The 27,118-nt window shown below is 41.1% G+C and overlaps 1 protein-coding gene, 1 long non-coding RNA gene and 1 pseudogene across 6 annotated transcripts; 2 read left to right on the plus strand and 1 right to left on the minus strand.

The window, feature by feature from the left end:
- Window positions 1–27,118, plus strand: LOC124090023 (uncharacterized). 3 transcript variants are annotated; one of them, XR_006850925.2, is made up of 4 exons: window positions 1–3,417; window positions 8,901–9,043; window positions 9,513–9,646; window positions 24,195–27,118. It is a non-coding gene; the product is annotated as an uncharacterized LOC124090023 (long non-coding RNA). The 3 variants fall into 3 exon arrangements; XR_006850923.2 differs by lacking the exon at window positions 24,195–27,118 and adding an exon at window positions 11,252–12,064; XR_009226493.1 differs by lacking the exon at window positions 24,195–27,118 and having other exon boundaries at window positions 4–3,417; window positions 9,513–12,064.
- On the plus strand, window positions 790–882 carry LOC124090036 (small nucleolar RNA U13; annotated as a pseudogene).
- Lyg2 (lysozyme g2) lies at window positions 9,041–19,322 on the minus strand. Of its 3 annotated transcripts, none has more exons than XM_046440353.2 (6): window positions 19,060–19,322; window positions 18,632–18,698; window positions 14,381–14,521; window positions 13,229–13,425; window positions 11,862–12,000; window positions 9,041–10,392 (listed from the first exon to the last, which is right to left on the minus strand). In XM_046440353.2, the coding sequence occupies exons 2-6, from the start codon at window positions 18,672–18,674 to the stop codon at window positions 10,274–10,276; spliced, it is 639 nt and encodes a 212-aa protein (XP_046296309.1). In that variant the 5' UTR covers window positions 18,675–18,698; window positions 19,060–19,322; the 3' UTR covers window positions 9,041–10,273. The 3 variants fall into 3 exon arrangements, with proteins under 3 accessions (XP_046296309.1, XP_058434290.1, XP_058434291.1); XM_058578307.1 differs by having other exon boundaries at window positions 18,632–18,703; XM_058578308.1 differs by lacking the exon at window positions 18,632–18,698.

Below are 27,118 nucleotides of genomic sequence, written 5' to 3' on the forward strand. Positions count from 1 at the left end.
TCATGTACAATATGTTCCTTAACCACTGTGAACTTAAATTTAAACATAAATAATGTAAAGATATTAGATCTCCAAATGTTTGAAGATTAAGCAACATACTTCTAAATAACCTGAAGATCTAAGTAGAAAATATTTTAAACTAACTGATAATAAAATATATCCAAACATGTATCATGCAACTAAAGCAGTGTGTAGAGGACAATCATTAGATAAAGAAAAGAAGCACAAATTAAAACCATAAAGTAGGATAAAGAAAAATAATAATATTGATCCTTTTGAAGTGGGACAGAAAAGGCTGGATACCCAAGGAATTATCAAGAAGCAGGTTAATAAACTGCAGGGTCCAGAGAGTCTGTTGGATAGCCTAAAACATTCTCTGGACAATGACTAGAATTTCTTTGAACTTAATATCCAGTGTGGGGTGGGGGCGGTGAGGGGGGAGTTGGAGATTTACATGCAGAGGAGTCAACATCAAAGTTCTCATAAAGTGCTTTTTGTTTCATTTCTTATGACAGAGGTTCACAACCAAAATTAGCTTTTGCAAGACAGAGTAGAGCAACAGAAAATAGGGTGGGAAGTATCCCTTCTTTCTCATATTCAAGGATTAGTTAAGTATTGGCTTTTGTACCATAGCTTAGTTTCAGCTTGGTTGTTTTTGTCAGTTTTTGAGCCCATTGAGCCCTTCTGCAGAAATCTTTCTTGACTGATATTTTATTAACAAGAAAAATTGTGGTGAGGGTCTCTGAAGAAGCTTAATTAAGATGCATTGGTAGAGGAGGGGGTGCCACCACATTTTCAGTTAATAAACATGATATTGGGTATTCATGCTGTGTGTGCGATGTGTCTCCCTCTAAACCTTCTGGGCACATTGCTTGTCTGATATGGAAAAAATAATAATGACAAAAATCGATGAAAGGGCTGGGGCTGTGGCTCAGTGGCAGAGCATTTGCCTAGCACATGTGAGGCTCTGGGCTTGATCCTTAGCACCACATAAAAAAGGAAAAAAGATCACTTCTTACCAGGCATGATGGTGTACACCTGTAATCCCAGCGGCTTGGAAGGCTGAAGCAGGAGGATCACATGTTCAAGATCAGTCTCTGCAACTTAGCAAGACTCTGTCTCAAAAAATAAAAAAGGCTAGGGATGTAGCTCAGTGATAAAGTGCCCCTGGGTTCAATCAATTTCCATTCATCATAAGAATTTCTTATAAATACAAACCCCAAGCTGGGAAAACATAGTTATGATATGTGTGTGTTATATATATATGTGTGTGTGTGTGTGTGTGTGTGTGTGTGTATAAATATATATATATACAGATGAAAGTTCATATTTAGAATACATAATACAGTTCTAAAATAAATTTAAAAAACAAATAAAAATTAGTAAAAATTTTTGTTTGTGTTTTTGTTTTGTACTGGGAATTGAAAAGTTTTTGTTTTTGTTTTTGTACTGGGAATTGAACCCAGGGTTGCATAACCACTGAGCCACATCCCCAGCCCATTTGGTATTTTATTTAGAGACAGAGTCTCACTGAGTTGCTTAAGGCCTCACTAAATTGCTGAGGTTGGCCTTGAATTCATGATCCTCCTTCCTCAGCCTCTCAAGCTGCTGGGATTACAGACATGCACCACTGTACCCATTTTAGTAAGATTTTAAAGGCACAAAGCAAAAGAGGATTGCTTTGTGCAATAAATGACCAATAAGCATATGAAAAAATTCTTATTAACCACTAGGAAAGTACAAATTAAAAAATCACTGGTTATCATTGCATTCCCATTAGAAAAATTAAAATTGAGACTAACCCCAGGAATATAGGAGGAATATGAAGCAAATTAAACTCTTCACTCATTGCTTGTGTGTGGGAAGCCAACCTTACACGTGACTGAGTTACACTCCCCGGCTGGGTGCTAAGGCGCTCAGTGCAAAAATGTGGCACCCTTCTTGGGTGCGAGGGTCAGTGTCTCGTGCATGGATGTGTCTTGCTACAGCCCATGGGTGAAGCTATGCTCACCTGTTCCTTTGTAATATAACCCCTTGCCCTGTTTAGGATAGAATCTTCCATGGAAGTGCCTTGTATGTATCCCCTTCTCTTACTGTGCCCTTGGCTGTGGCCAACCCAGGTGTCAGTCAACCTGCTGACAGTGGACATCATGAAGATACTCAGCCCCCTAAAACCTGACCCCTTGCCTCATTTGAATAGCTTCTCCTCAATAAAAGGGGTCAGCGCGTGCTCTCTCTCTCTCTCTTTCTGTGGACCCTTAAGGTCAGAGAAGCTGTCACAGTGACCCCAAAGAAAAAGATATTTGTGTCTCTTATGTGGTTATTTCATGCAGCCCAGTTAGCCCAGTTTAACTGGAATGACCCCTGAGCCTTTTAGTCGCGAGAACAGAAACCCGGCACTTATGGGAGTGTAAACTGTTAAGAATACTTAGGAAAAAAAAAATTAGGAGTTTCTTGTGAAGTTAGACATCTATTCTATGATCCAGCAATTTCATTCCTGGGTATTTACTGAAGAGAAATAAAAGGAATGTGTGTACAACAAAAGACTTATAACAAAAAGGTTCATAGCACTGTAATTGTTGTTGTCTTTATTGCACTGTTGGGGATGGAGCCCAGGGCCTCACACACCTTAGGCAATTGCTCTACCACTGAGACACACCCACAGCTCAGCTTTATTCTTCTGTGTGTGTGTGTGGTGGGGCATGTAATGGGAATTGAACCCCGGGGTGCTTAACCACTGAGTCACATCCCTAGCCATTTTTATTTTTATTTTTTTAATTTTTGAGACTGTATCTCACTAAGTTTCCCAAGCTGGCCTTGAACTTACAATCCTCCTGCCTCAACCTCCCAAGTCACCAGGATTACAGGTGTGCACCACTTTGCCACGCCTTCCTTTACATTTTTGAACATAGATATAATAGCTGATATTAAATCCTTGTCTGTCAATTCTAACATCTGGGACCTCTTCCCATTATTGATTTCTCTCTTGAGTATGGACTACATTTTCCTGCTCCTGCTCTCCTTCCTCCTCCTGTTTCCTTTTCCTCCTCCTCTCCTGTTCCTCATCCTCCTCCTTCTTCACAGAGCTGGGGATTTAACTCAGGGCTTCATGTTTGCTAGGCAAGCACTCTACCACTACACTATACACCCAGTCCCTTCCTATTTATTATAAGTTATATGTAAGTAATTTGGGGTTGTAACTTAGACACTGTGAAAAATACTTTGTAAAGACTCTGGATTTTATTAAGTTTCTCTGAAAATTATTGATTTGTTTTAGCAGACGATTAATCTGGCTCAACTGAAACTTCAAACTCTGGGTCCTCTCTGATGGGCAGCAAGTGAATTTCCAGTTCTTAGCTGAGCCATTTGAAGTCCACCTGTGCATGTGTGATTCAGGACTTGGATAAAAAATTGGGGGTGAGTTAAACCCAGTCTTTGTGGGAGATTGGGGGGGGGGCCCTCTGATTCATTCTTATCTTTGACTTCTCATCACTTTCTAGCTGCAATGGTTTCCTTGAAATCTACCCCCTGGTAGTCTCCAAGCCAGGAAGACTTTGTATTTCTTTCTGAGTTTTAGTGGCTCCATATGACATGAGCTGAGGCCCATTGGTCGTCATATTAAGCACTGGAAAAATGGGTAAATCACTAAATGTCTTTCCTTTTTCCAAGAATTTAAATGTATCCAGAGCCTACCTGCATTTGTTGCCTCTCCAAGGTTTTGGGCTACTACTTTTCATATTTCATCCTGGATTTATATTGTTAACTGAAAGAGAGTACATTATATCCTTTAGTCTCCCCAACAGCCCCATTTTTCAGATATGTTCTTGAATAGTAGGAATATAGAATTTTGTCCTATTGAGCATTTGGCATTGGTGAATTGGGATTTACCAGAACAGCCCTGGCTTATGGAAACATGAAAGGGCCTTGGATGAGGAATCTTTGATTCCTGAGTGGCCACTTGGTCACCTTTGGTGTGGAGAATTAGCTATATTAAGATCAGCTCTTAAAGGTACCAGTGGTATTTAGAGATGGCTCACTAGATGCACAAGGAAATATAGACTAATAAGAAAAAGGTAAAAGTGTCATCTGGTTATTTTTATCTCTGACAGCTAAAATGAAAAGACGGGTGACCTTGCTGCTAGACCAAACTTAGATGTCAGTGGAGTCTGAGCTGGGACCCCAAAGCTGTCTCCCCAGGGCAGTCAGTGTGCAAGGACAACAGAAACTACCCCTAAGATCTCTGGTTACTGAGACAGTAATCTGTGTGGCTGAAGGACAAAGGACAAAACCAAGCAACTACTGAAACCAGGGGTGTAGTGGGAAGGAGTTGCTTCATGTTGTAGATCAGTACCATCAGCTTTTTGAGAGCCTTCATTGAAGCGGAGTGTGAGGGTGACTGATTTAGGGGCAGTATCCTTGATTCAAATGCTGCAGAGTGGAAGAGCATGTTCCAGTTGATGCAGGACCTATAGTTCACCATGGAGCAATTGAGAAACTAATGTGACTCCATTTTTAAGAAACCAGCCTCTACCTCAGAGCAAAGCCTGTCCAAGGAAGGGGGCGTGACCCTTGTCCTTAGAAAAACCCACAGAGCACTCCTAAGCACATACCCACCCTGTTGAGTTGTTTGTCTGTAAATAACAGGAGAGGTCTGTGGCGCCAGGTGTCCCTGACTCAGTTAGGCTAGGTGAGGACCCATAGCAACCCCCCTAGCAACCTCCAATCAGCATGAGACAGGCAAAATACCTGGAATGCCAGATGACCCCCAAGTAGTTTATAGTGGTTGATAACATGTTGGGAAACCATGTAGTTTAGCACGTACACCCCTCATGGCCTAAACCAATCAGTTCAAACGAATCCCCCTATTGTACTAACCAATCATCCCTACCCAACTTGTTCCCGCCATTAAATGTGCTAATCAATATTAAGAGTTGTTGTTTGATTTTCCCGCGGTATGGAATGATTTGCTGTGTGATGTTGTGACGCATAGAGTATCCCTCCAAAACCTATAAAATCTCACTGAACAAAGGACCGGGACTCACTCCCTGGGACCGATGCGTCGGGATTGGTTGTGAGCCCAGGCTTGAGCTTGCAATAAAGACTCTTATGTGATTGCATCGGATTCGGCTGCTGGAGGTCTATTGGGGTCCCACGAATCTGGCATAACAGCAATCACAAGGGCTATGCATGATCCAGACACACGGGAGGGTATTCCAGGGGGAACAGCTAGCCTCGTGGACTAGATAAAAGTCACTGTAGGGCCTGTTTACCTTGAGAAGGGAACTGTCCCTCTCTTTCTCTAAATGACAAGTGGATCACCCTGGATGGAGCTGTTCATGTGGAACTGGTTTTCCAATCACCAGGATGTTCATCCCCTGAATATGCCTGTTACTCAGGTCAGGGAAGATTCTGTGGCTGACACTACCCCTTGAAACATGGATGGGCATGTAGCCTTGCTGCTGCAAACCCAAAGTACAGTTTGGAAAGCTTTATTGAATTTGCTATCTCAGCTTCCCTTTGGGGGTCTTATAATACAGATAGATTAGGTGAATTGAGATGAGAATGGGGGAAAAAATAAGAGGAGAGTCAAAGGGCAGGTTTTAACAGGGTGGAAATTGTTAAGAAATAAGGAAGATAAAGCAAATATTGACAGGTGTGAAACAAAGGAAAATAAAAAAGGCACATCTCCAGATTTGCATCTGCAGTGTGGAAACTTTTAGATGATCATGAAAAAATGGAATGAGTAAAAAAACAGACATTGATGGGGTTAAAAGAAAGGTTTTAATAAAGAAATACTAAAGGTTGTATGAGACTAAAGGACACCAGCTGATCCCTCAACAAAGTCTGCTTTTCATTCATCAGATTTCCCTTACTGTAACAAATACCTGAGATAAATCAACACAGAGATAAAAGATTTATTTTGGCTCACAGTTCTGGAGGCTTCCTTCTGTGGTCAGTTGGCCCATTGCTTTTGGGCCTGTAGAGGGGCAGCCCATAATGATGGAGCAAAGCTGCTCACCTCATAGCACCCAGAACAGACAGAGAGGAAGATGAAGAGGCTGGGTCCCAATATCCCTCTTGGGCATGCCCCCAATGACAAAGACTTCCTATGAGGCTCCATCTCTTAAAGGCTCCACCACCTCCCAAAACTGCCAAACAAGGACTAAGTCTTGAGCACATGAGCCCTCAGGGAACATTCCAGATCCAAACTGTAGCAGCTCTACTCACCCCAGCTTAGAGAAACCTTAAAAGGCAAAGTTGACAGTGAGAAACCTGACTAGCTCTCTGGGGCAGTAGTTAGGCAGGTTAATCAAGGTGTGGGTTGACAAAAGGACTAGAGTCCCTTGGCCCAGCCCCTCATGGGAATCCAAAGCCTTGTGTGCTGAAGTGGAAAAATGGTCAGGGGGTGCAGAGGAGAAGTCCCAGGACTCTTTAATATGGGAGCCCCAAGCACTGTGGAACCAAAACCCATCCATGAAACCCTGCCGTGAGAGAGCACAAAAGAGTTGATGGGATTATGGAAGGCTTTGGGCAGAGGAGTTCTGTTTTACCTGCATGTTTTAGGATAGACACTGTGTCTACCTGGCACACCCTTCCCCATCCAGTATTGTAAAACCTAAGCCTGCCAATAGAGTTGTAATGGGGGCTGCAGTTAGGAACACAGGAGGTGATGGGATTAAGTAAAAATGTGTGCGGAGAATTGGTATATTTGACCAGTCTTTATGTGGAATGGTTGTGTCTCTTTTACCTGATGGTACCATGGGGATGGACATTGTATCTGACTAGAGGATATTTCTCCTACCTAATGTTATAAAATGGAATGTATCCATACTGCACGGGACCTTAGACATCAACAATGAGAACATTACTGAGACATTTTCCCCTCACTTCCCACATACAATGCAGCAGAGACCAAATATCAAACTAACTTCCTTCTTTTTCTTCCCCTCTCTTTCTCCATCACTCTCTCTTTCTGTGGTACTGGGGATTGTGTGTGTGTGTGTGTGTGTATTGGCCCATATTAGGCAAGTATTCTACCACTGAGCTACAACCCCAGCCCTTATTAAATTTTATTTTGAGACAGGGTCTCCCTAAATTGCCTAGGCTGACCTCAAACTTGCAATCCTTCTGTCTCAGTCTCCCAAGTATCTGGGGTTACAGGTATGTGTCACTGTGCCTGGCACATATTTCCTATGGTGTCACAGGTCCCAGAGCATATGAGACATGGAAGGCCAAGAGAAAGAAAGAATGAGAAGGTAATCATGAGTAAGTCCAGATAGGGAAATATTTAAAAAAAATTTTTTTGCATTTAAAACTACTTATAAAACAATATTTCTATATCTTTCAGTATGACTTCAGTTTTTAGATGAAGTAATATTTTATATCATAGGACATAGACATGAAACGATCCCTTATCCCTGAAGGGGACAAAGGCAAAAAATATAAAGAAAATCAAGAATGACAATTTAATAAAACCACATTTGAGTCTGACATCTTTGACATTTTCCTCAGCAAATTCCTGAGAATCAGCTGATGTGCTAGAGATGGGTATATGGTAAAGACTATGACAGTTCTATCCCATCTAACTAATCATTCTATACACTGTGTGGAATACTGGCATGGAAATTATAAGGCAAATGAAGCTTGTGAATCATTTCCGTATTGTTTGTACCAAGCTATTAAGTCACAGATGAAAACAAGCCATGTTGGAGGAATGGAGACTTCTTAGCCTTGGGGAGTGCCTAACCCTTGGGAAGCAGAGGCTGTCAGGTCCCTCTCATACCCCTGGACCTCTCAGAATTCTCAGTTGGTTTGCTTCTCTGTGACTACAGCCTCTTCTCCTTGGAAATACAAGAAAAATTTCCTAGCAGATCACAGTAGCTAAGAATCCTCCCTCATCCCATCCTACGAGATAGACCCTCAACAAATGACTCTCAGAAACCAATGTCTCTGTACTCCGGCTCCTGTCCCTTGGATAGAGTATTTTTGAGGTGTGTGTTTTGTCCTATTCCCCAATAGTGGCTTTCCTGCAGGATCGGGCCCTGGAGCCCACCATGGTAGGTAACTCAATGATGCTTGTTTTATTGCTGGTCTTCCCTTCACTGGATCACTGAGCCTCTTCATACCAGTGATCCCTGCACCTCCAAAATAAACTACTGCACTGAAATCTTTGTTCAGTTTGCTTCTGGGGGAACCCAACTAAGACCTAAGACAACTCAAGTATGGAGTCTGTGCAACTCAGTCCTAAAGAGAATACCGGGGGAATAAATTCATGGTATAAGCCAGTATATTAATTCTTTTTTTGGGGGGTGGATATTGGTGTTTGAACTCAGAAGCACTTAATCACTGAGCCACATCCCCAGCCCTTTTTATATTTAGAGACAGGTCTTCTATAAGTTGCTTAGGACCTTGCTAAGTTGCTGAGGCTGGCTTTGAACTTACAATCATCCTGCCTCAGCCTAGTGAGCCGCTGGGATTAAAGGCATACACCATCATACCCGACAGTGTACTAATTCTTATTTTTCAAATTATCTTGTCTAAATGTATTTTATACTTGTAGTAGTGACATTAAAGGGGCTGGGGATTAGATGAAATGAATGTTTCTGGGTAAAGCCCAGAAGAAATCATTATTGAGCAAAAGAGACTTCTGAAGAACATTGTGGATTGTTCATATACAGGGATGAGAATCAAAATATTTAACAACTGATGTAGTCTGGGCTTCAACTAACCATCCTTAACCAAAGACAATTATGCTGCAGGTTGCCACCCCAGTCACCCCAGTCAACTATTGGTTCTTCCCTTTAAAACAGGGATTCCTGGTTCTGTCTGAGTCAGCCAGCTAGGTTAAGAGGTCATTGGGCAGAAAACGGTTTAGTTGGCTTTCTCTGTATGGCTCACAGGTAGGACTTCTTCTTGGAAAGAGATTGGACAAGCAGAACTATCCATTAAACTTCTCCAGATGGAGCTACCAGTCCAGCAGCGGCCAGTGGAGGGACTCTGTGAGCTTTACACTCCCACATATTATGGTGTCCTCTCCCGACATGTAAGTAAACATCACCAAGGTGATTCAATTTCCTTCCAGAGAATTGTCTCCTCTCCATCATAGGTAGTCTGGGCAAGACCAAAGAGCAAAGCAGCCAAAAGACAGGTGCTCAACTGAAAGAATCCACATCCCATCCCCACACCACACCCATGGGGCCTTGAATACAGAGCAGAGAGCTGAAAGGATGGTGGGGGGCGTCTTTGGAGTTCATCTGTGCAGTGAGGGTGCTGGTGGTTTCACCTGGTGGGATGCTATAAAGTATGCTTAACCGATTGCTCTCCAGTTCCTCCCACCACCCCTCTCTCTGTTTTAGTTCTGGGAGTCATCAGATAGCCTTCTAGTAATTTCCTTTTATTGCTTAAAAAATTTCAGAACTTTTTAAGCAATAAAAAATTGCTTTCTGTTTTGCATCCACGGGACCAAATTAATGCCAGTGCCAAATGTTTTTATCTTCAACCTTCTTTTGTAGGCAACAGACCCCTTAGAAAGAGTTTGTGACAATGACTGAATATAGAAGAAGCCAGTCCATGGACCTTCAGCAAACAAGAGAAGGAAACACAGGAGTTGGTGTGGGCCTGAAGGATATACACACATCGCTTGAAGGTCAGCATCACCTCCACCAGCTCTCAGCTACTTATGGAGGTAGAATTCTCTCCCCGGCTTCTCCATTGTCACATGGGTTGCCTGGCTTATGAACTAGGAGCTTCTCATGAGCAAAGCCCTTGCAATTTGGGAAGATGTTGAGAAAAGGACAAAGGCTCAGGTCAGGCTCACTTAACTTCCTGTTAGTAATTCTGGTAGATGGAGTACAGGTGGGTATTGAAGTCATGGGCTAAAATGAAGTCTTGTTAGAATGTGTAGATGTCAATGCCATAATATTCACGTTGGCTGCAAAGCAATTGTATGTATGTCTATGTACATTTCATGGGAGCTATATTGTGAACTGGGTAATTTTCTTTTGTCTTTACTTATTATTTGTGTGTGTGCATGTGGCGCTGGGGTTGAATCCAGAGCCTTGTGTATATTAGGCAAGGGCTCTATCACTGAACTACATCTCCAACCCTCTCATTCTTCTTCTTTTAATCCTTACTGTCATTAAGAAATTCAGAAATAAATTTTCTTTCATAATTTCAACCATGTTGTGTCAGGGTGAAGTACAACACATTCATATCAAACTTAAAGAGGGAGCATTTGATACCCAAGCAACATGGTTCATTTATAGGGCTTTGCCTAGAAGCCATGTCTTCTATAGAATTTAGCTCGGACAAGAAGATCATTGACGAGGTCAGTGTCTATGTCTGCAGGGGTGACAATGGTTTCGATTCCTGACTTAAAGGCAGAGAGACCACCTGAAATGAAAGAGAGAGGTTTAGACTCTATAATAACTGTAACAGAAATAAGATGCAAGCATTTCCAGGACATCCCAGCCCTCCAGGCAAATCTTCCAAAGCCTGTATGCCTGTATTCCCAACACTTGCTTCCCTTCCTCTCTTCCTGAAAGGATATGCTACCCTGAGAATCACTAAGAAGATTCTCTCTCTCTCTCTCTCTCTGTCTCTCTCTCTCTCTCTTTATGATTGTTGTTTTTCTTCCTATGTGAGTCAGATTTGAGTTTTATGTAGTCCTGAGCTGGCAGAAATAGATGACTGCAAATCTTCAGTTTGAGATTGTAACAATCTCTCATTTATTCAATAATTCACTCATATGTTCACCCACTAATTCATTCATTCAGCACATGTTTGTTTGTTTGTTTTGGTACTGGGGATTGAACCCACAGGCACTTAATCACTGAGTCACATCCCCAGCCCTTTATATTTTTTATTTAGAGACAGGGCCTCAATAAGTTGCTTAGGGCCTTGATAAGTTGCTGAGGCTGTCTTTGAACTTGTGATCCTCCTGCCTCAGCCTCCCAAATAATTCAGTACATGTTTTTGAGCACACTTGATGTGCCACACTGAGTGAAAGTTACCTGTATTCATTTCTTGTACAGGTTCATGAACTTGCATGTGCTATTTTACCCTAGAATTTTATCTTCAACAGTTACTTATGTATCTTAACATAATTGTGCTGTGCTCTGGTGTCAAGAGAAAAAAAATCCTGATCCTGATTTCTTCTTTCAATGCCCTTGAAAGAGAAAATAGAAAGTTGTTCTGAATTCAGACAAAGTGTAGAAGGAAAGAAGATTTACACATAACTCTGCATCTGCAGGAGGGAAACAGGAATTGGTGGACCAGGTGTGAAGAAAGAAGAAGCCAGTGAGCTAAGAAAACAATCTGTCTTTCTAGCTGGGATGTCTGGCTGTATTGTGGTATCTCCAAAGTCACAGAAAATGCAGAAGAAATAGGAGAGTAGTGAAGTCCATCTGCGAGATGCTGTACTCAAGGTGGGCCTCTGTTGAGCCATGCCTGAGATGACTGTGTGGACTTATCAGGGTACCTAAAGCCTCAGAATGCTCAGAGTCAGTTTATTCAAGCAATATGGAAAATGACTAATAACTTCTTGCATCAGGAGAAAGCCAAGGAAAAGAAGGTAAAGGCATTCTTTTGTGTTAACTTTTGCATTAACTCTCAAGGCATCACTCAGTGGCTCAATATAAAACAAGAGATGCAGTAAGAACCCGGATATCCTGAAGAAGGATAAAGGAAATTGGTGAAGGTGGACCACTCGTGGTTCAGAGAATGTACTGCATCTCTTCCACAGCTCCTCCCAGCCCCCTGCTGACCCAGTGGGAGTGCTCTTAGGGAGGTTCAGGGCCCATCTGACATCTCATAGTCTCATCCACTGCTCATTTCAACAAAGCACGAAAAATATTGCCTACCTTGCAGGTGTTGAGCAGCACTCCACTTGGGGAATTTTCTCTGGATGGCTTTAATTCTGTCTGTTAGAATACCAGCACCTTGCAAAAGGTGCTCTTTGCTGTCCCAGGAACCAACAGGGTGGTGGATTTGTTTATCGAGCTAGGAAATTCAGATAAGAATATCAGCATTTGGTCAAGGAAATACAATATTCTGCTGATCCTAATTTCTCTTCCGTGTGTTAAAATTCATAGATGCTGGCATTGACATCTTTCCCCCCAAAGTCAATTCTACTATATTGTCTTTCATAAGGAAAAGAGTCAGAAAAATAAAGATTTGGGAGAAGCAGACATGCACAGTGTTAGCTAGGCACTCTGATAAACAAAGAGAGGAGAAGGGGGACAAAAAAATGTTAAAACAACAACAACAAAAAAAAGGTTGGCACCAAAGTCTAGACATTTGTAGTTAAAAAAAATCCATCTAATTCGAATAAAAATTTGTTTCTAACTGGGAAGTCTAGAAATCTGTGTTTCTACAAACAATTTAAAACAGAGCCTGAAAGGCCAGGCCCAGTGATATACACCTGTGATTCCAGTGACTTGGGAGGCTGAGGCAGGAGAATTGCAAGTTTGAGGCCAGGCTCAGCAACTTAGTGAGGTCCTAAGCAATGTAGCAAGATCCTGACTCAAAATAAAAAACATAAAAAGGGCTGGAAATGTAGCTTAGTGGTAGAGCACCTTGAGGTTAATTAACTACTAAATTAATTTTGCAGCCCTGGGGCTACAAATTAATTCCCAGGGCTGCAAAATTAATTCAGTAGTTAATTCAATCATTCATTAAGAGCCAAAGGACTGAGGATATAGCTCAGTTGTAGAGAGCTTGCCTAGCATGCATGAGACCCTGGTTTCAAACCCCAATATCATGAGGGAAAAATAAATAAAATACAGCTTCAACTCAGATAGGCTGATAATTTGAATCCCCTTCCTCCAATTTACCTGGAAGAAAATGTTGGTTCAAGTAATTATATAGTGTTTTTATTTTCATGGATGAAATTTAAAAATTTAAGAATTCCAAGAAGACACCTGTAATAATGAGTGCCCTTTCACGATTGAAGTAGATTGTATATTATTTACTGCGGAACTGTAGTTATGATACATATAAAATACTACTGAATTAATTTTCTTATTCAAAAAAATATTGAATAACTGATAATAACCCTTGGATGAAATACCAAAGATGTGTTACAGAAAGTCAGAGCAAGCCACGCTGAAGCACTTGTGGAGAAACACTGCAGAGCCTGGGGGCCCAGAAGCATGCAAAGGGATTTCAGTTGGGTTGAGCTTCTGCAAGGAAGGACCAAGAGGCTGGTGGAAAGTCTCCAGCTAAATACCTGCATCAGGCCAAATTTAAGTCCCCGGTGGTCCCAGCCTTTTTGCAGAACAGTGCCACCGTGGCTTTCTCGGGAGATGATGGCTGCGATGATAGCAGGGTCAATGCAGTACCTCTGCCCCACTTCCTTGATCAGCGTCTGATAAGGCTTTATGGCCTTCAAGTCCATCTCAGCAAACATTTCAGAGCCACGGATCCCTAAACCAATAGAAAAGAAAGTGTTTGCTCCAGAAGCAGACTGTTCCCAATGCATACTAATTTAGCCACAGCCCCTGTGCTGCCCACAGCTGGGAACAACCATTTCTATGATGTCCTTTTGACACTGGACGGCAAAAACCCTGACATATCCACAGCCCCTGACAGGGGCCACTTCTGCTGTTTCTCTTTCTCCTTTCAGCCATGTGGGTGCCTTGAGAAGATGCCTGGTCTAGCAGTTGGCCAGTCTAGACTGAATCTTGTTCAGCTACCCCACCACCTAGTGTGTGCTAGGGGAAGTCCCTCCTCCTTACTGACCTCAGCACTGGGATCTGTAAATTAAAGATGAGGGATTCCAAGCCATCTTGTAGTTCCTTCCATATCTAAACCTCTAATACTGGGATAACATCACAAGGGAGATTTTGAAACAGGATTACAAAGGGAAGGAAGTACAAAGAGCAAGAGCCTTGCTTCAAAATGCTCATTATAAGCTGGGTGCGGTCATGGGCCCTAGTCCCAGCTACTTGCAAGGTTCAGGCAGGAGAATCTCCTGAGCCCAGGAGTTCAAGACCAGCCTGGGGAATATAGCAAGACCTTGTCTCTTTAAAAAAAGCAACCCCCCCAAAACAAACAAACAAAACCAAAAAACCTTTATTCTTCATGTGCTTAAGTGCAGTAAGCCTAACAAGAAAATGAGGCCAGAAAAACTAATGTGTAATTCAAGGAGTAGTCTCAACATGTAGAAATACACACATCTGGACAAGATTGGAAAAGGTCGGGTGGTGAGGTAGAAAAGGTTTGTTAGGTTGGGCAGGAGTCTATTCTTATTTAACTTTAAATTTTTTGATATGATTGTTATAATGACAATGATACCTTTTAGAAATTAAGTTAACTTCCAGAAGGAATCTGGAAATGATGAAAGGGAGAAGGCCAAACGCTTGCTTTGTCATTCACTTACCGCAGTTAATCAAATTGTCTATGTCACAGGGGGCCCCGGAAGCCTCCATGGTCATAATGTCCCCATAGCAGCCGTGGTACAGACGAGGATGCAGGTGACTGTCCATGGAATGAGTGAACGGGTAGGAAGCCCTGGAAGTGCCTGGGAAGCAAAATGATAATGCATGAAAAACCTGTGAGAAGGTGTTGCTTGAGCTGCTATTAAAACACAAATCCCTGCTAAACCAAAGGCAAAGGCCATAGACTTAGTCTTCAAGTCCTGTTTATCATTTTCAACACATCAGACAAAACAGAAGTGCCCTCTTCCCACTCTGCTCCAACCTTTTGACTCTGTTTTTAACTACAGTACTTTAGTTCTAAAACACCACACAAAGTATTATGAAAATTAAATTGTATGGGTCTCAAATATATTTGTTGCAGCTTGACCAGATTAAAACAGCCATCAATTTTATTTTCCTGTGCTGGAGATCAAATCCAGGCTTCCCATATACTAAGCATGCTCTTTACCACTGAGCTACACCCCCAGGCAACTATGAGAGTTTCAAGCAGGAACTTTGGGGAATATTTTTAAACACTTTTGACAGTATTTATGAGGATGTAAACATTTCAATGAACAATTTGTCTTTGTTTACAAAAATAAGAAAGAAAGATACTATAACAAGTTAAACATATTTTGTGTCTTACTGGTATGAAGATGAGGTTCTGAATCTATTTAAAAGAATTAGAAATAAAAATTTAACTTACCAAATAAACTAATTCTTTTTTTTTTACTCTGTTATTATGGCATGAATGGTTTCATTCAGGTCTATTTATTAAAAGAGATATTTTCTGTAATATTGAAAAGTTCGTTCTCATAATTCCAAAAATTGTTGCTTTGTAATTTAAGATTATAATTCTCTGCTATAAGAATCTACGTCATTAAAATATTTGATATAAGACACTATATTGGGGCTAGGAGTGTAGCTCAGTGGTAAAGCACTTGCCTAGCATGTGTGAGGTCCTGGATTTTATCTCCAGCACTTCAGGGAAAAAAATATATGTTGTATCACTTAATTATACAAACAATTTTTGTTGTTGTTGGGTTGTTTTGCTTAAAGTACTGGGGATTGAACCCAGGGGCACTTTATCACTGAGCTACATCCTCAATAATTTTTTAATTTTTATTTTGAGACAGGGTCTCACTAAATTGCCCATGCTGGCCTTTAACTTTCAATCCTCCTGCCTCAGCCTCCCAAGTTGTTAGGATTATCAACAGTGTTTTTTAATAGAGAGATGGATTTGACCAGGTACAATTCTGATTAACATAACAGTATAAAGAAATTGTATACTTTCTTAGAATTAAGCATACGATGAATAGAACTGTTATAATATTTATTTTATAAGGGAAACAGAGTAACTATAAAGATGAACTTTTTAAAAGCATGCAAAAGCAAAACTCAACCAAAACAAATAAAAATCCAGGTACAGCTCACTGCCATCCATCATCAGGCAAACAAGGAAGTGGGAATAGACCAGAAAGTTAGATGACAAAACTCTCAAATAATCTTAGGATACTGAGGAAGTCTATCCAGATAATAAAAGTGGTAGGAACAGCAAAGCCACTACACTCTCTAAGAAGTGTGGATTTCCATGTGATCCACAGAGGAGAGGCTGTCAGATCGGCCCCTCCAAGGCCTCCAGTGCAATGCCTGGTGCTCACAGTGCACACTGGAGACACAGCTGCTGCTTCATCCCCAGGCCCTGCATCTGGGGATTCATCCAGCTGTGGGAAAAAATTGCACCTGTACTGTACATTTAAAATTTTATCGTCATTATTTCCCAAATAACACAGAAATAGGACTGGAAAAGTAACTCAGTGGTAGAGCACTTAGGCCTTGAGTTCAATCCCCAGTACTGCCCAAACAAATAAATAAATAAAATAAAAAATGTAAAAACCCTCTGATACCATATAACTACTTCATAGTATTTGCATTTCATTAGATATAAGTCATTTAGAAATGGTTTAAAGTTCAAGGGAGAATGTTCATAGGTTCTATGCAAATACTATACTGTTTTATATTAGGGTCTTGAGCATCCTCAGATTTTGGTACTCCATAGGAGTCCCAGAACCAGCTCCCCCAGATACAGAGGGACAACCACATATTTGAGCTAATGAATGACATATTCCCAAAACAGAGACCATATGTAAAATTGAGGTGTGCAGGTGGGAAGTGAGACTGTAGATGGAAAACATCTATCCAGAAGTTGACTCCTCTTTCCCCCTCTGCTACCACCATGGTCCAAACCAGCATCATTGCCCATCAGGATTTTTCCAACAGCATCCTGACCTACCTCCCTGCTCTACTCTGGCTAACAGTTCTCCACCCAGGAGCCAGGTGATCCTGGGGACATGTATGGGATCTCTCAGTTGTCCCTCAGAGGAATGGCCAAGTCTTCATTGTGTCCTCCACGCTCCACCTGATCTGACCCTCTATTCCTTTTCCAACTTCTCCTTCCCTTCCCTCACTCACATTCTTCTCTGTGCTTATCCTTCAACACACGAGGCAGGTTTCTGCCTGGAGCCCTTGCCCTGGAGTTTCCTTTGGCCTAGAATGCTGTTCCTCCAGGTATCAACATGATTTGCTGCCTGACTATCTTTAGCTGTTTAAATATCACATTATCAGCAGCAGATATAGAAATTTCATAGACAAAAATTGAAAACAGTCCTTAAACATAAAAAGATGCTTAATCAGGCTGGGGTTGTAGCTCAGTGGTAGAGCACTTGCCTAGCATGTGTGAGACACTGGGTTTGAATCTCAGCCCCACATATGAATACATAAAGTCCATTGACAAAAAGTATTTTTAAAAAAAGTTCCTCAATCACACTCAAACAAAGAGAGAGCCATATTAAAACATAACTAAGGTGGCATTTTAAGCTCTTTGATTGTCAAGAAACCAAAATTTTGCCAAGTTCTTTCTATGAGACTGTGAGGATATTGGGAATGTATTAGTCAGCTTTCTGACACTATAACAAAATGGGCTCCTTGTATCAGATTAACTGAGCCAGAATCGTTAAGTTTGAGGCCAAAGAATCTATAATTTAACCAGATTCCCATTTGCCTTTTATGCATAAAGCTTGAGAACCACTGCATTAAGAGAATTCGAATATGACCAATTTATATGTGGTTTAAGACCCTCTCTTTAAACCATTGGCCTAATTAAGCCTGATTATAATAGTACTTTGGGTTTAGGTGGCCCCCCATGGATGCTATACTATTTGTGCTGACATTTTTAAAAGGCCCTTTTAAAATTAGAATCACTTTTCAGTTGTATCCAGATAATATGGTAGTTCATAATTAATCCACTGGCTTTTTAACTTTGCTCCCACTTGGCAATTAGAAATGAATAAAAATGTAAAACTATGCTGCCCATTTTTGATCAACAGTAACTGGAAATTATTGTGTTGGGGGTAGTCCTGCCTTTCCGAATTTATAATTAAACATTTTAGAAATGCTTTCTTCTTAATCATTAGTCTTTAAATAAAGTTAATTTGTTCATTGCTTACAATGGATCTTTATTTTTCTGAGGCTAAAGTTTTGATCTTTTCTCATTCAAGGACGCTTACCATCTCATCAGCCTACCTTCTAGCTTTCCCCCAAGAAACATCCCCTGTTTTGATCACACTGACCTGCTTACTGTATGCCCAACAGTTTTTATGCATTTCTTCCTCTGCCCTTTACTGAACTCCCATCCAGCAGGCTCTTCCTTTAACATTAAACCACCAAGCCTGCTTCAACGGCCATGCCCTCTCTGGAACTTGCCTTTCAGGTCTGAACTTCCTAGCTGAGGGACCTTCCTCCCAATTTCCTCTCAGATGGTGGATTTCTCTCTCTCTCTCTCTCTCCCCCCCCTCCCTCTCTCCCCCCCCCTCTCCATTGCCTGGCATTGATAATTTTCCCTTCATATATCTTGCCTTCAAAGGCACTGTTGTATACAGCTAATAAGATTTCAAGCCTAGTAGGTGTACCATCAGGCAGGAAGTAAGTAGATTGATCAATATTTAAATTTTAAATTCCTACTGATACCTTCTTCACCTGCTTGGCAAGAAAAATACACTCCTAATTATGGAAACAAGCATCTGATTGATGGCCAAGGAGGCCAGGTGAGCTCACTCTACTATTACATGTAAGCATTGCTCTTTCTGGTTTATGACTATATTTGAGGTTTTCATGGACACCATGCAAACCCAGATAAATGTCAATCCATGACTTACCAATGAGGACTGTAAGTCCCAAAAACACAACAGAGGGTAGCATATCCTTATCCTTATCCTCCAGGACCTGTTCTGATTTGAAATAGAAACTGATTAGTTTTAAAATGTAAAGATGTCTTAAAAGAAGTTGCTCTGATTTAAAAAAAAAAAAAAAAAAAAAAAAAAGAGCCTGGAGTCATTTCTAATTCAGTATCCATTTTCCATTTCCAAGATAGCATTCTGACAGCCTCAATAGATGGTTCATTGGTTTATACTCTTTCCTAGTTCATTTGAATCCAGTTTCATATGGATACAAGCCTATACACATCTTCTACGTCACCCCTCACACACTTAAAAGAAAGTTGTTGTGCTGATTTTTCACAAATAGTCCCTTTTCTTGATTTCATTCCAAAGGCAAGTTTTACAAGATAAGAGAAAGCCAGCTTTACCTGGTTTGCAACCTCCAAGAGAAAACCTCCCTCTCTTTGAGAAGGTCTTTGGTAGCAGCAACCTGTAGGTCAAGATTTTTCGGAGCAATGCTCTTTGTCCTATAACACGGGTTTAACAATTGGAGAATCCATTAGTCAGTAGTTCACTGTGCCTCTGGCTTCAGCTGAGCAGACCTCAGTGTGGCTCCACTGGGAAGGAAGCTTTTAAACACAGCATGAAGACTCACCTGCCTCTTCTTACCTTCTCTGTACCAAGAGTTGGTAGAGAAGCTTTATATGTGGTTTAAGACCCTCTCTTTAAACCATTGGCCTAATTAGGCCTGATCATAATAGTACTTTAGGTTTAGTGGCCCCCTTTAATAAAAGAACTTCAAAATACTTATTAACCATTATTAATTAATTAATCTAATGAAGCCCTAGACTGTAGTGGAGGCATCTATTTGGTGGATTGTTTCTGGATATCTAAAATTGTGCTAGGTAAACAGCTTTTGAATTTGAGACTAAGAAGCAAATACTTAGCCTAAAAAAAAGATAAATAAACAGGAAATACCAGCCACTCTCATTGCTGGGTTGGTGGTTGGTTGAATTCCCCATTCCAATGTCACATGATATCATCCCACCATGTTACATGATTGTGATAGGTGAACTTAGGTCCTGGCACCAAGTCCACCTCTGTCCAACAGGTATGAGAATGTCACCTGCTCTGGAAGAGCAAGCAATACCAAGCCACTGAATAGCAGTGTGGTGATTGCAGTTGCCTAAACTTTCTAAGGAAGTGGGACAAAAAGATTTGGCCAAAGATGAAAATATTTTCAAGAATAGAATATCTTTCTTTTTGTTTTCAGTACTGGGGATGAAACCCAGGCCTCACACATGCTAGGCAAACATTCTACCACTGAGCTGTACCCCTAGTCCAAGAATAGGATGTCTTTCTTCATGCTTATGCCCCAAAGAAGAGATGAAGCTCATCAGGCAGCCCCAGGAACAGGAAATGGAAGGGGCATTCTTAACGAGGCAAAGCTCATTTCCCAGAGGGGAGGAAGTAGTCTGGACTGGATCCTTCTGCAAGAGTGAAAAGTTTCTAGCTGCACATAATCCTTCCGTCCACCCACCAGAAGATGGGAAGACAACAGCCCTGAGTCAAAACGATTTTCCACCTCCCTGGCCATGAATCAGCTCCTGGTAGACGACACCATTTTGAGACTGACTTTGGCATTATCTCACGATATTTACTTCTGCACGCCTTCCTGCTTAGGGAACAGCTCCTTCAAGCAGCCTTGAGCTTAGCATTCAGGGAAGGGGGCAAAGGTGTTCTGAGCCAATGATCGATCCTCTCAGGAAAATGACGTGAAGGGGCCTGCTCTACTGCCACTGTCAACCCTGGATTCAGGGCTTGCTCTTTGGTAAGGGGTTTTGCATGCATCTGGTTTCCTGGAGGCAGCCCTTAGAAACACATAGATTATTACTGGTGACAGTGGCACATTACATGTCACATTGATATCGTAGTCTGCTCCAGTGCAGGGTGAGCTGGACCCTTATCTGAGGCTTCTAGGCTAAGTGCAATGGGATATTTCAAGAAAGGAGGAAGAAGGAATAGACACAGAATTGAAAGTTAGGTAAAAATAGGTGGAGGCTGAAGTTGTCCCCAGGTGCTCCCGGAGAATAAGGGTTAATAAAACATTTAAAGCCGGACATGATAGCTCACAACTAGTCCCAGCACTCAGGAAGTTGAGGCAGGAGAATCAGGAGTTCCATACCAGCCTGGGCAACATAGCAAGATCCCATCTCAAAACAAAAACAAATTTAAAGTACTATTGAATGTTAAGCTTACTTTTTCTTTTTTTCATGCTTTTAGACTAGGTACTTCTAGAAATGAGGGTCTTAATAGCCAGATCCTCTGCAACTTAATCAACTGTTTTCCAAACTATAAGAAAACAAATGAATATTTATTTGAAACCCCTCAAATGTGCACATTACATTATTCAATCGTCCAATATCCCTGTGAGGTAGATATTGTTGTTTTAGAGTTGAGACTCAGTAAGTTAAGCATCTTTTCAAAGATGGCACAGTTAGTATATGGTAGAGCCAGAATTTGAAGCCACATCTATAATATTCCATCATGAGGAACCAGCACTACAGACCAATAACCTTGCAAAGCAATTATTGCAACAGGCCACATCAACCTGCTCATGAAACACCACCTGTGGTCTGAATAAATAACACCTGCTACAAATAATTACACCACTGTCTTTGAAGTATTTGAAGGTTCTGTTGCAACTTCTAAAATACAAATATCAGTTAACTAAATCCACTGTGCCTTTTTCTTGACTCATATTTTCTCCACCAATAATAATAATGTGGTTAATACTCATTGAACGTGTACACTGGGCAATACTAGTAAGGGGCATGGTTAGGTTTGTTGCACTCTGAAAGTCCCTTTTTTTCATTTTAAAATTTGTAATTCTTTTATTAGTATGCTTTGATTCTATAGCATTTTCTTTTTTCTTTCTTATTGGTGCATTATAGTTGCACATAATGGTGGGATTTGTTGTTACATATTCCTCCATGCATACAATATAACAATATAATTTGGTCAATATTACTTCCAAGCACTTCCCCCTCCCTCCTTCTACCCGCTGGTCTTTTCCTCCACTCTACTGATGTCCCTTCAATTTTCATGACCTGCCCCCAGCACACACACCTTTCTTTTCTTTTTCCTCTCTAGCTTCAACGTGTGAGAGAAAACACATGACCCTTGACCTTCTGACTTTGGCTTATTTCCCTTAACATAATGTTCTCAAGTTCTGTCCATTTTCCTGTAAATGACATGATTTCATTTTTTTTATGGCTGAGTTAAATTCCATTGTGTATATTTACCACATTTTCTTTATCCATTCATCCATTGATGGACACCTAAGCTGATTCCATAGTTTGGCTTCTTTGAATTGTGCTGCCATAAACATAGTTATGCAATGGATCACTGTAGCATGATCACTTGGATTTTTTAGTATAAATACCAAGGAGTGGTATAACTGGGTCATTTGGTGTTTCTATACCTAGTCATTTAAGGAAACTCCATACTGATTTTCATGGTAGTTATACTAATTTACAATCCCACTAAAAGTGTTCCTTTTCCCCCACATCCTCTCCAGCATTTCTCAATAGGGGTCCTATTGAGAAGGTTATTGTTTGTGCCTATATGCTGGAGTGTCAACCCTATGTTTCCTTCCAGGTCTTGCATAGCTTCTTGTCTTATTCCTATGTCTTTGATCCACTTCAGTTTATTTATTTATTTATTTTTGGTACCAGGATTTAACCCAAGGGCACTTAACCACTGAGCCACATCCCCAGCCCTTTATTTTTTATTTTGAGACAGGGCCTCACTAGGTTGCTTACAGACTTCTAAGTTGCTGAGGGTGGCTTTGAACCTGCAAGCCTCCTGAGCCACTGGGATTACAGGTATGTACCACCATGCCTGGCTTTAGAGTTGATTTTTGTGCAGGATGAGAGAGATGGATCTAGTCTCATTTTTCTACAAATGGATATCCAGTTTTCTCAGCACTGTTTGTTAAAGAGGTTGTCTTTTCTCTAATTGAAAGTCTACAACCCAGTGGATGGTGAAGTGTGAGTTCTATTATATATATATGAGGATCTTAGAACATTCTTGACATTTAAAAGAAATTCACTGAGTCCCCATCTCTTTCCAGGGATTCTGAGCATGACTGTGTATGTGAGTCATATTGACATTTTTCCAGAAGGGGCTTATGGTACCTGCCATAATCTCCATAGATCCCCAGGCTTCCCAAAATGAAAACACAATTGCATGCAAAAAATATCCTTACTATAGAAACAAAATTCCAACTAGCTATACAAAAATAACCCTGGTCTTCTGCCCCTTCCAAGACTCTTCAGCACAGCAATTCTCTGGTAGCTTCTTATGATTCCTGATACATTTGTGGTTCCTGACCTTAGAGGTCTATGGAAATCAGCTATGGAATCAGCATAGGTGTTCATCAATGGATGAATGGATAAAGAAAATGTAATATATACATAATGGAGTTTAACTCAGCCATAAAGAAAAATGAAATTATATCGTTTGCAGGAAAATGGATAGAACTTGAGAACATTATGTTAAGGGAAATAAGCCAAAATCAGAAGGTCAAGGGGCATGTGTTTTCTCTCGTATGTTGAAGCTAGAGAAGAAGTGTGAGGGGGCAGGTCATGAAAATTGAAGGGAGATCAGTAGATTATCTTGCATCCAGAAGAGAGAAGTCCAAATGGGAGGCTGAATAGAGAGGCTTAAATACAGGTTCAGTCTATGTTATGGTATTTGCCATTTTTTATAGGACCTTGGACTGCATTTCAGTTCTCACCAAAGTCATAAGTGCCAAATAAGTCATCTTGCATCTTAGGGTGTCTTTCCAAGTAAATTGTCTTCTCTATCTTGTAGCTGGCAAACAGTAGATGTCCTTTATCATAGGTAGGCCCAGAATTTGAATTGAAGACCTCTGTCCTCAACCATGTTCATCTTGACAAGGACAGAATAGGAGGAAGTGCTGCCTGATTGTTGGTCTCAGTGGATTTCCCTGTCATGCTACCTAGGTAGATAAGAACATTGCCAAAGAAAGTTCTTCATTATGCACAGTCAAGAGTAGCCTCAAATTTCCAAACCAATGGAAGTGACTGAGAAGTACATTGAATGGACAATTAGAGTTTTTTTTAAAGGAAGGAATTTTTTAAATACCTTTATTCTATTTATTCATTTGTATGTGGTGCTGAGGATCGAACCCAGGGCCTCACATGTGCTAGGCAAGCACTCTACCGCTGAGCTATTGCCCCAGTCCGGATAATTAGGGTTTTTTGGTCATAACTGCCAGGAGACTCTCAGGTCAGGTTCTGGTTGGTGTTGCTCCTAATTTGGGGTCACAGCTGGGGTAACCATCACTGGGCCTCATGTCTGTTACTGTGATGTTCAGGTCCAAGCCTCTAGTCAACAGCCTCTGTCAATTCCACAGAATTTTCTCTTTTTCCTTTTGCTTCCTCTCAGTCTCTTAACCTCCTGCCCTCTCTGAGGTTAATCCGATGACATAGTTGTATTGATGGATGACACAGAGTTAAATTAATGTCATTTTCAGGTACAATCTACAATGTTAACCAGGGGCTACATTGCCTGAAGTCTCATTTTTCTCCAAGTGAGAAATGAGTCAATCTGCCAGAGGACACAGAAGTCAGAGAAAAATGGCACACATCTCTACAAAAGGGCATTATTTTTATGATAAAACACAGGCACTTTAAAAATTCATACCCTTATCATGAAGAAGAATGTGAAGTCTGCATGGATATTTGAGATACAGCATCACATGCAAATAAAAGCTGTCTTCCAGCTCTCTCTTGGGGACAGTGCTCCCAACTTCCCAGAGTGGCCCTTCTGTGCCTCTGCCACTGGAAAGCTGCAGTGGAGAAGTCTGAGAGGCTCTGCCCTCATTTGGAGATGAGTGATGGTGGAAACTAAGGGACCATGTGTGTGCAAGGAAGTGGATTTTGGTGGGGATTCCATGAGGATCTCCTCAAATCACATCACAGAAAGAGCTACCCTGTGGCCTGAATCTGACTAGGTCAGCACCTTTGATGGTTAAGGAGTCCAGCACCTCCAGCTCTCTTGGTCTTCCTCCCTCTCCATCCCCAGGCACTGACGTATGGTGGTAGAGACTGGGTGGCAGCTGCCATGTTGCCATTTGTGCATCCCAGCCATGGCCCTCCTTTCTCAGGAAAAAAACTGTGGATGACGACCATGGTCAACTCATGTAACCTTTCTGAGCTTTAATTTTCCTCACCTGTAAAATGGAGATAATAATAATACCCCATGACTTTGTATCAAAGACAAAAATAAATTATATGTGTGAAAACATATTATAAACTACAGTGCTTCATAAACATGCTGGCTATTATCATGCTGGGTTACACTCAGGTCTGGATGGTTTAGCTTCTTGTTGATTTATGCATTTGTTAGTTTACTTATCCAAGGGCCCAGGAAATATAATTAAGTGTTGATTTATAGGACAGGAAGTAGGAGGCAAAGTCTCACTTCAGTCTTGAGGGAAATAGAGCAAGACAAGCAAGGGCTATTGCTAGGACTCTGCAGCCTGCCTGGTGGGACTGGAGAGGGACAGTACCAGGAAAATCACCCAAGTGACCATAGCCCACAAATTGTTGCTGGGGAGCAGCTTAGGAACCTGTGGAATGAAGGGGCTGCCAGAGAATGCACGGCAAGTGCACTTCAGTGCCAATGGCCAGAGGGAGGGTGGAAGGGGACTCCTTCTACCAGACTACACTAGAAAATTCCATTCAGTCCCAGAAAATTTCAACACCAAGTTTATACTTCTGAGCATGTTTCTTGTCTTAATTTATTATTATTATTATTATTATTATTATTATTATTATTATTATTAGTGTGTGTGTGTGTGTCTGTGTGTGTTGCTGGGGATTGAACCCAGGGCCTTGTGCAAAAGAGGCAAGCACTCTACCAACTAAGCTATACTCCCAGCCCCTTGTCTTAATTTTAATGTATTAAAATAAAGGTAAGATGCCATACCCCCTGCAGAAAACACTACCTGTTACTGGGCTTCCTATATTAATGTGTTTTTGTTTGTTTGTTTTTCTTTCTGAGACAGGAGCTCCCTAATGTTGCCCACCCTAACCTTATTCTCCTGGGCTCAAGCCATCTTCTTGCTTCAGCTTCTTGAATAGCTTGTTTTGCAGGTTTCACTCTTGTGCCCAGCTCCCAATGTCAAATATTTGATCAGCATTTCAGAGAAGAAGATTAAACAAAGAGTCAACAAACCCAAGAAAAAATAATTTTAAACATCATTAGATATCAGACAAATGCAAATTAAAATTACAAAAACATAATATTTCTAAAAAAAAAAAAAAGAAGATCAAATAGTAGCTCTATGTTGGTGAGAAGGTGTGGCAAGAACTCTCATACCTTCCTGGGTTGGAATGTAAAGTGGAATGAGTGCTATTGAGCAGTTTCTTATAAAGTTAAACTGTTGAGCAGTTTCTTATAAGGTTAAACATACATATACTCTATGGCTCAGGAATCACATTTCTGGGCATTTGCCCAAGAGAGATGGAAAACAAATGGTTCCCAAGAGACTAGTACTAGAATATCCAGAACAGGGGCTCAGGCTTCATCCCCAGCACTGAAAACAAACACAAAGTTCACAGCAGCTTTATTCATAAGAGCCCCCAAACTGGAAACTCTCCAAAAACCGTATAAGTGGAAGAATTTAGCAGCATAGCTATATAACAGAAGAATACACAGATTTTAAAATAAACAAATTAGGAAAGAACTTCACTTGACCTAGACTGGGTCAAGTGTTCACCTCTGGACCATTCACCGTGTCTAGGAAGAGATTTGTTTGAAAAGGGGATTCCTAGTGGTTTGGAAAGGAGAAGGAAGAAGTGTGGACTTAAATAAAATAAAATAAAATAAATGGGGCTGGGTATGTGGCTCAAGTGGTAGAGCGCTTGCCTGGCATGCAGGAGGCACTGGGTTCGATCCTCAGCACCACATAAAAATACATAAGTGAAATAAAGTTATTGTGTTCAACTACAACTAAAAATAAATATTTTTTTAAAAAGTTGCAGTTGGGGCAACTTCTGAAGAACTGGCCTCCAGGCCACTTTGTCATGGCTGACTGTGGGTATGTCTTGAACATATTCAAATGTTGTCAGGGATCAAATGCAGGAGTTCGAAAGCTTGGGAGTTGTCACGAGCGGTCTCTACAGACTCAGTCTGAGGCACAGTTAGATTCAACCAAATCTATTTTATTGATGCTCATCATACTTCAGACACACATCCTAATTCTATGTCCTGAATCTACACCCAAGGGTCCTAGACACTCACCTGTGATGTGTCTTATGTCCGGGTCGCTGGAACTTGATCCAGGCTGTAGGAGTCTGGCGCAGCCGGGACAAAAGCAATGGAGGATTCTGTCTTTCTATCCAGGGCCTGTTAGTCTCGCTGGGCCCCAGAAGGCTGGGCTTTTAAGTCCTA

The sequence above is a fragment of the Marmota monax genome, unplaced genomic scaffold (genome assembly GCF_021218885.2).
Source record: "Marmota monax isolate L192 unplaced genomic scaffold, Marmota_monax_Labrador192_F-V1.1 WCK01_AAM20220418_F8-fsc00210, whole genome shotgun sequence".
NCBI lineage: Eukaryota > Metazoa > Chordata > Mammalia > Rodentia > Sciuridae > Marmota > Marmota monax.

Bases quoted from the DNA above. Each gene is read 5' to 3' on its own strand.
- Lyg2 (XM_046440353.2), bottom strand. From the start codon at position 18,674: ATGCTACCCTCTGTTGTGTTTTTGGGACTTACAGTCCTCATTG. The intron at 14,522-18,631 runs GTAAGTCATGGA...TTTGCTTCCCAG, and splicing joins GGGACTTACAGTCCTCATTG to GCACTTCCAGGGCTTCCTAC. The intron at 10,393-11,861 runs GTAGGCAATATT...CTTTCATTTCAG, and splicing joins TGCTGCTCAACACCTGCAAG to GTGGTCTCTCTGCCTTTAAG.